The following is a 9,255-nucleotide window of genomic DNA, read 5'->3' as shown; positions in this document are numbered from 1 at the left end:
CTCATGAATTCCAGGTTAGTATTAATGTTATGTTGAGATAAAAACTTATGTATAATTATGTTGATCCTTTTTAAATACACCCTAAAATTATATTAAACCACCATATCCATTTCTGAAGAAGACATCTAAGAAAGAGATGGAATAACATCAAATCAAAGAGTTCATGGATATGTTAAAGAAAATACAGGTAAATGTTCCTTTTCGTGAAGCTCTAGAATAGATTTCTGTTTATGCTAAATTCATGAAAGAGCTCTTATCGGAAAAGCGTAAGTTGAAGCACGATATAAACATCACTTTTACGGAAGAGTGCATCACAATCATTCAAATAATGCTTTCATCCAAACTCACTGATCTAGATAGGTTTACTTTTCCTTTTTCTATTAATTCACTAACTATTTGCAATGCTTTATCTGATTTAGGAACTAGCATTAATATGATGCCGCAATTTATGACGAGGAAGTTAAATTATGCTGAGCTAAAGTCAACTCACATGACTTTAACATTAACTGATCGTTCTATCATGTATCCATATGGATTTCATGAAGATGTTCTGGTTAGAGTGGATGATTTGTTGTTTCCAACAAAGTTTGTGATTTTTTACATGCTAGAAGATTCTAAAACACCACTACCTCTCGGAAGACCGTTCTTAGAAACATGTAAAGCTCCTATTGATGTGGAAATGGGATAAGTAATTCTCAGATTCAACAAAGAGAACGTTATTTTTAAGGTGTTTGAAGCCACATAACATATAAAAGAGAACCCTCAATGCTATAAAGTGGATGTGGTTGAAGATGTAGTCAAGGAAGTTTCTCCAAGTGAGTCGCCTTTGTTACATATTAAATATATTAGGGTGAATTCTATTGACACGGTCGAGTAAGGATAGAATAAAGAACTCAAGGATCATGTGTATGTCATATCAAAAAATGAGACCTTGAGTAATCCTGAACCAAGTGTCTTAGTGTCCTAAAATTTTCAAAAATTTAATATCTTTGACGTGAAAGAGAATCCTCTAAAAATCAATGCTTTCTCTCTTGAGAAATTAACCAAGACCACTTGTTCAAACTTGTAGTCCTTTATCTAGTTTAAAAAAAAAAGAGAATCCTAGAAGAGTATTGAGAAAGAATGGGGGAACAAGTGATTGGAACGAATGTGGTCTAAATGAGAGAAATCCGATTAATTGAAAACACAAAACCAAGATTGATTTCAAAGTAATTATATACTATTATAAGTTTGAAGAAAGAACCTAATTAGAGAAGCAACCATTCAAGCTAAGGACATTAAAGAAGCACTTAATTGGATTCAACCCATCAGATAAAAAGTTTATTTCATTCGCAATATAATTTCAATTTATTTCTTTCTATTCGTCTTTTATTTTGTAGCATGTTGTCATGGAAAAGATAAATTTCAGGATACCTGCACGAGGGATGGGTGCAACCACTTCAACAATAACATGTGATTTAGGAGTTTCAAATTTTGTATTATTTCCCTTACTGTAATATGATACAAGGAAGAGTACTAGCTAGCTATCAAGAATCTTCTTCCTTTTTTGTAGTTCTCTTTGCTTTAATTAATGAACTTGTTTGTTTTTGTTGTTTCTTACAATTTTGTTTTCTACCTTACCAATACTATTATGAAAAAGAAAAGGAAAGAAAAATTCGCCCGAAAATAATGAATAAAAGTGATCATCATGGAAGATCTCTTGTAGATTGACATTTGATGAAGATAAGAGAAGTCGACTACATGTACTGAATCTCCAAATATCTAAACTAGTAAGGTTTGAGCAAAATATTCTACTATTCACTTTCCCTTCTTATAAGAGTATCCGTATATTAGTTATTATCTAGAATTTTCACTATTTCTAATTTAAGTCTACTGGTCTAATAAATACACATTAAGGCAGTTGTTTGTGAAAACCCTTAGCTTTTTTAAACCACCATGTTTTAATGTGATTATATCCCTTGCTAACCACTTTGAGCCATATCCATTTTTTCGTTGACATAGCTTATTTCATATAGCCATTTTACATGAAAGATGAAATATTTCCATCCTCTTTGGAGGTAGGTGGAAATATTTGTTTTACTTGTTTGATGCAAAAGTTTAAGTTTGGGGTTGCTCTTGGAAGTTAACAACCTTTAAGTTTGTGGTTGGACGTACTAAAGGAATTGATCAAATATAAAATAAAATATGACAAGTAGTTAAAAATGGCTTCTTCAAAAAATAATTATGTGAAAATAGAAAGATAAATAGGACCAACAAAGTGAATTCTCTAGTACCAAGCGAATAAGAAAAGAGTGACATGAAAGGAATCAAATAACATCAGTAAAACTAGGTATCTAACTCCAAAGTTTAAGCATACAATTATAAATTATCATACCCTGACATAAACCACATTACAACCTTGAAAAGATCTCAAGATGTGTTTAAATGAGCCAATATTTGTGAGATGAGAGACAGATTGAGTATTTGTATGTTTGGAAGAATTTTTACAAGTTAATTGGTTTGAAGCAAGGAACAAAAGTGATTATCATAAAAAATAAAGGTGATGTTCATTGGTAAGGGTAAGCATGTTAATTTCGATGAAATGTTCAGTCATCATTACGTGATTTTTACTAGAAAATTCAGATGAAAACATTGAAATAATGAGCAAAAGTAATTTCAAAGTGCGAGAAATGGAGCAAAAACTGCTAAGAATAAAAAGAACGATACTTATAAAATTTTAAAGAAAAAGAGAAGAAAATCAGCATTTACCCCCCTGGAGTTCACGCACATGCGATGGTGACATCATGGGCGTGATGATTTCACATCATGGCGCGATACTTACCACCGTGGGTGCGATATTTCACCACTATGACATGCACTTTTTAGATACTTTTTAGGGTTTTGGATATGATAAAAAAGTGATGGCTTGGAGTTCTAAAGCAAGGATTTTGAAGGTTTTGGAAGCCATTGAAAACATTCATCTTCATTGTATTTCATGATATTTTCATCTTATCTCATGGTAATTATTACTTGCACTAAGGGTAGCTAGATTCCTTAGATTAGATCTTTTAAAACAAACCTGCACTACCATAGAAAACACTATTTACCATGATTGTGAAATGTATATAATGACGGTTGTACGTCTGTTGTTAGGTAGTGTGTAATAGTAAGTATGCTGCTTTCTACCATGGGTATGTGACCGTGGTGACACACTAGGTAGCGTGTTACCTATCATAACTGTTATCATAAAAAACTGTTGTGATATATATTTAGCTCATGGATTCGAAACCCAGCAAAAAAAATTTAATTAGAATAAATTTTAACATATAACCACGGTTAATAAAGATAACTTTTGTGGTATGTATAAATGAGTTTATTATAAAATATGTAGATTGATTTTTTTTTACACCTCAATGAACATATACAACCATTCAAATTGATGTAGAACATAATAATTTGAAAAATTAAATTATCCTTGAAAAATAACTTAAACGAACTGCTATTTTTGAATTTCATACATCTCGTAACTCATCCCTCACTCTTTAACATAGAGAATTGAATTCGATGACCTAAATTTTTCATAGCAATAGTTCATTCTCTTATAGTTTATTTTGAAAAGTATCAATTTATTGACTAATTCAGATTCATCTCATCACTGTCATCGTAATAATCATCAACATCATTTAAAATAATAATAATGATGATAGTGATGATGATTAGTCCAAATTAGTCAACAAATGGTTGCTTTCCACAATAAAATACTACCTCCGGTCCCATTTATAAGAAAAGATTCTCTTTTTAGATACATTAAATAAATAATGTATCTGAACAACATATTGTCCAGATACATTATTTATTCAATGTATCTAAAAAGAGAATCTTTTCTTATAAATAGGACCAGAGGGAGTAGAAGGGAAGACATCAATGCTATGAAAAACTTAGGAAATTGAACCAAATTCTATATGTTAAAGAGTGAGATGTGGATTACGAGATGCATGCTTTTTCGAAAAACATTGATTGATCTATGTCGGTTTTCAAATGTAACTTAATTTTCAAATTATTATTTTAAAAATCAATTTAAATGAATGCATGCTCAGTGAAAGGTTTATAAAATAAGCAATCTACATAAGATATAATAAACTCAACTAGATCTTCTGTCAATCTACATAAGAAATTAATGCTGCAAAGTTCACAAAAACAAAACATTGCTAAGTCGCAAGAAGGTTTTTTCTTGTGACTTAATAATGTTTCGTTCTTGTTCTGAGAAAGATTTATCAACAACAACAACATTTATCAACAAAATAACAACAACACAGAACAACATATCAACTCATTTTTTTTACAAATGTACCTTTTATTTAAAAGATTCGTGAAAAATAAAGACAAAGAAATGATATACTTGTCTCAGAATGAACTGAAGTTTATCTACTTTGTGTTGCAATGAAGAAAAAATACAAGGCGGATGAAGCTTCTACAAAAGCTTCATACGCCGTGTATTGTTTCTCCATAGCAACATAAGTCATTTGTGAACCACACCCAGAGTATACCTTTCTTGAGTTAATCTTTTTCATTCACTTTCCCTACAAGTCAAAAATCTCGTAGTGTAGTTAGTTAACACAATTTGAGATCAAGTTAAAATAAACACGTAGAGTAGATAGTCATCTAATACAACGATGTCTCTACCATATTCAAAACCCAAGTAGATACATTGCACGAAAATAATTTATAAAACTAATGTCATACATGCAATAGATATGATAACTGAGATCCATTTTAAAAACAAAGATTCAAGTAGATATAAGCCAAAAAAACAATAAAATCATGCCAAATAAAAAATTCTTTAAAGAAGAACTAGTGATATACATGGAACTTATATGGTAACTGAGACCCAATTCAAAAAAAAAAAAAGGATCTCAATAGAGATAACCCAAAAAAACACGAAAATCATGCCAAGTGAAAACCCTTTCTAATATTAAATGGAATGAAAAAGAAGAAAACATATGAAAAACAAAGAAAATGGTAGAAAACATATGAATTAAATGGAAGAAAGTTTATGAAGAAAAAAATAAAGATAAAGCGTAAGAACTTGATTATCTTTTAGTATAAAGAAGCTTATAAGGACGTGTTTGCTGCATGTGGGAGAGAGAGGTGTTAGGATTTTGTTTTGAGGGTAACGACTATTACGTACCGAAGCTTGATAGCTTCACTTATATATATATATATATATATATATATATATATATATATATATATATATATATATATATATATATATATATATATATATATATATATATATATATATATATATGCAAAACTTATCACCACTATTGTTAAGAAAAACCATGATAAAATGTAAGAACTATTCACAGCAGTTTCTTGTAATGACTGTAGTAATAAGTATTTTAATTTTAATATACTTATAAGAGTATAATGACAAGACCTTTTTGTAACAAAAAAATAAAAAAAATTGTTGGTGTTGAAAATCGAAGCATATTACCTATCATTTATCAGAACAATTATTTGTATGGATCATAAACAAATATCTTCTAATAAAATAATTAAAAAATTCAGGCGCATGAAAATGAGTTTTCACAACGGTTTTTTAAACGACCGTAGTAATATAGTGTTACTAAAGGTATATTTTGTAGTAGTGCTACTTGTACTTGTTGGATCTTATAATTGTTTGACGTTAATTGAATTATTTTATGTTATTGTTATTATTTAAATTTTTTGATTTAGTGCTTTTTGTTGTGTCGATGAATGCATGAATTGATATCAAATATGTAGAGATTATTGACTGTAAATCTATCTATACAATCTAAGTCAATTATTCAACTTAGTAATTAACTAGAAATTGAACTGGTAATTATAAATTGTGGCTTTTGCATTAATAAACTTAGAATGCCTAATTTAACTCAGAATTGGCCTAAGGTGGTAAGGAATTATTATGTAGATTAGTGAGCTGTACACTAAGGAATTAGGTGTAGTGGTCGTGTTAATTCGTAGTATTATTTTAACTTATTATATATTTAATTAATGCACAGTTTATCAACAAGTATGAGTAGGGGAGTCGAAAGAAGATCTAATCTCATTTAGTTATTGAACTTTATTCTGAATATTTTATCGTTTTATTCTTAAACCGAATCAACCTTGAAACTCCTAATGTTATTTACTTAATTTTGCACTATCGTCACCTTGTTAAAATTCACAATCCATGTGGAGACGAATTTAATTTATTACTTTGACGAGATTAGTATACTTTCTATAAATTGTCATCAAATATTCATCTGGACTTTTTACTTTCTTGATGAACATCAATGATTTCCTAACTATAACGTCAAAAAATTTAATAAGCATCCATTAAAGAAAATAATTTGAGAAATTACAAGAAAATATACATTAAGGAACCAACCCTGAAACATTTCTCTGCTCTATAATCTATCTCAAAGAATGACTTCTACCTCATTCAATGCTTTCATTATCAATATGTTTTCAAGACTATGCACTCTTCTTTTAAGATAACGTTGTGGAATTCAACAAATCACTGATGTTTTAGCAAATCACTGATGTTTTATTCGGATTGATGAATTGACAATGTAGTTAAACAAACACACATTTTCCCGTCGATTGCCAGCATAACCGAGAGAATAAGTACTAAATCATAAATAAATAAAATAAAATGCGCTAAAATGATGTTGATGGGATTCAAAAGGGGTTGATCAAAACTTTTTCCCTCAGTTGTAAGATGAACCAATTGAATATGTCATATATTAAAAAAAACGCTTAAATGCATGCAGTTGCTGCAATTCGAATGAGATTGATCATCAAATTTCCGCTCAGTTGCGAGCATAATCGAGGGAAATAAGTATTGTTATTTTTAAGAAAATGAAATGTAACGCGTCTATGATTTACATCTCGGTTGTTGATTGATTGAGATAAAAAATTTATCATAAACTATATTATTTATAATAATGAATAATTTACAACAAAGAGCAACGAATTATATCTGTATATATCAAATCAATGCCATGTTACAATATGCATCTTTTCACTATTAACTTCAATTAGTAACAGGTTTTGTGATAGTATTATATATCACGGATTAATACTTATTATCTTCAATGTATATAATTAATTTCATATGGACTAATACTAAGTATTTGTAATGAGTCATAACAATATCATTATTGTTAAACTATAAAAGCAAAAGGGAATGTGAACTTTATGAATGGTTGTTGTTGTTGGTTATGTATTTGTGTCCAACACCACCAGAACTTGGACCAGAATTCTTCATGCCTCCAATAAACCTGTGTCCAATACCACCAGAACTTGGGCCAGAATCTTTCATCCCTCCAATAATCCTGTGTCCAACTCCAGGTGATGGACCAGCTCCTTTCAGTGTCCTAAAATGTCCATTTACCTCTCCAATAACACCTTCATTGCCATGTGAAGGACTAAACAATGGCCTAGCATCTGATAGCTTAGGAGCCAAAGTGACAAAGAAGGAAACAAGAAGAATAAATGTGAGGAATGTGAGAGAGGATTTGAGTTTTGTATCCATTATGTTGAGTAAAAATCAAAGCCTATTTGATTGGAATTGTATTGCTCAATTGTGTTTTGAATTGTATTGCCGAAATAGCATCATGGTGAGGTCCTATTTATAGGTTTAAAAAAGTATAAAAAAAAGCTTGTAAATTTTAAAAGCATGTGACAAATACCTTTACTAAGGAAACACACAAGGCACGTTCTTTTGATTTGAAGAAAATTAGTATGTGTGAAAGTGATGTTGCAAATAAAGTAAACAGTTCTTGAAATGACATATTTGAACAGAATTCAAATTAACTTGTAATATAAAGAACTCAATTACTATTTACATACATTGAAGCTTGAAAGATGCATTACATTATTTTGTCCTTTAAGAAATTGAATCAAGTTTACAAATTTTTTCTATAAATAAAGTCGTGTGAGATGTCTATAAACCTAACACATTACAAATGTCTGGTTAGTGTTCTAAATAATAGGTATAATCTTTAGTAAAATAATTATTGTTCAGATTTTGCTTATGTTGAAATGTACTATGTATTGAGTTGGTTGATGCAAGTAACCCCATTGACTAATACATAGCGTAAAGTTATTTATCAATCTAGGTGTGCTTGCATGCAATGGACTGATTTTAGTGGTGTGCTAATTTCTAACTTGGCTAAGTGGGACTCAATTCAAAATTAGTGTATTCCTTTATTAATACTACTATTTTGATGAGGGTATTCCTACATGCTTAAAGTAAAATCTTTTCTAAACTTGTGTTTTGTTTGACCTTGTTTCGGACCGACCAAAAGGACCCGAAAAATTCAAGTCTATCAAAATGTTGTAACTTGCAGTTCAATAAAGGTCCCAAACCTTTAAGAGTCTGTCCGATGGTTGAAGACAATTACTCTTAAGATCTCGAGAGATTTAAACCGTAAAACATATCCAACGGCCACCCGCAAAGAACGACACACAAATAGTTAGTTCGTTATTTTCTCTCTCCCTCTAAATATATAGTAGACGACAAATCAGGGTAAACGGTTTCGAATATGATTTCCATTTCTCTATTCTTCTTCACAAACTTACATGAAACTTCATTTGGCTTTCACACGCTGCAAGCAAACTTCGGCATACAAGGCGCCAATGAGTTGCTAAACACAATGTGTTCAACATTGTTTGGCAACAAAACTCAAATGTTATTGAAAAAAAGGCTTCATTGGCTTGAAGAGAGCCTTCAGAAGGCATCCACCATCGAGAATACAATTTAAGAAGTTGTTTCAAGAAAAACTCAAACTGTAATCCCTGAACCAACCGGGACTGAGAGAAACGAGGCACCTCAATCAAAGGATCAGTGCAGTGTAAAACAACATCAGACTCTCCCTCCGAGTCCAGGAGGAGACCGAGGAAGTTATACTCCGACCCCAATTCAAGCAGAAATTCACCCGGGTAAGGTACAACCAAAGCAGCCACTTTCAACACAAATTTTGGAAAGTGGGATCCCAAAGTCTATGGAGAAGCCACTTAAGCTAACGATTATGACAGAAAGGGAGATCTTGATAAGCACATGCAACTAGTAAACAACGTTTGAGTAACTTTGGTGCCTCAGATTGTAACACCCCAGATTTAATTTTAATAGTATTAATACTATTTTGAGTTTTAGAGTATTTTTAGTAGTTAATTGAGGAGTATTTGAAATATTGGGTGGTGGAGAGTTATTAGAAATTACAATAGTATTGTATTAGAATTATT

At 30.7% G+C, this 9,255-nt stretch overlaps 2 protein-coding genes across 2 annotated transcripts; one reads left to right on the top strand and one right to left on the bottom strand.

Annotated features, from left to right (window-relative positions):
- Positions 1-241: 241 nt before the first annotated feature.
- LOC131647493 (uncharacterized) lies at positions 242-688 on the top strand. The gene has a single exon (XM_058917381.1). It carries the CDS (start codon positions 242-244, stop codon positions 686-688), a length of 447 nt encoding a protein of 148 aa, XP_058773364.1.
- Positions 689-6,980: 6,292 nt separating this feature from the next.
- Positions 6,981-7,595, bottom strand: LOC131643340 (uncharacterized). The gene has a single exon (XM_058913538.1). It carries the CDS (start codon positions 7,541-7,543, stop codon positions 7,205-7,207), a length of 339 nt encoding a protein of 112 aa, XP_058769521.1. The 5' UTR covers positions 7,544-7,595; the 3' UTR covers positions 6,981-7,204.
- Positions 7,596-9,255: the final 1,660 nt, after the last annotated feature.

The sequence above is a fragment of the Vicia villosa genome, linkage group LG1 (genome assembly GCF_029867415.1).
Source record: "Vicia villosa cultivar HV-30 ecotype Madison, WI linkage group LG1, Vvil1.0, whole genome shotgun sequence".
In the NCBI taxonomy this organism is placed as follows: Eukaryota; Viridiplantae; Streptophyta; class Magnoliopsida; order Fabales; family Fabaceae; genus Vicia; species Vicia villosa.
This window is presented reverse-complemented; position numbering and strand designations above follow the sequence as displayed.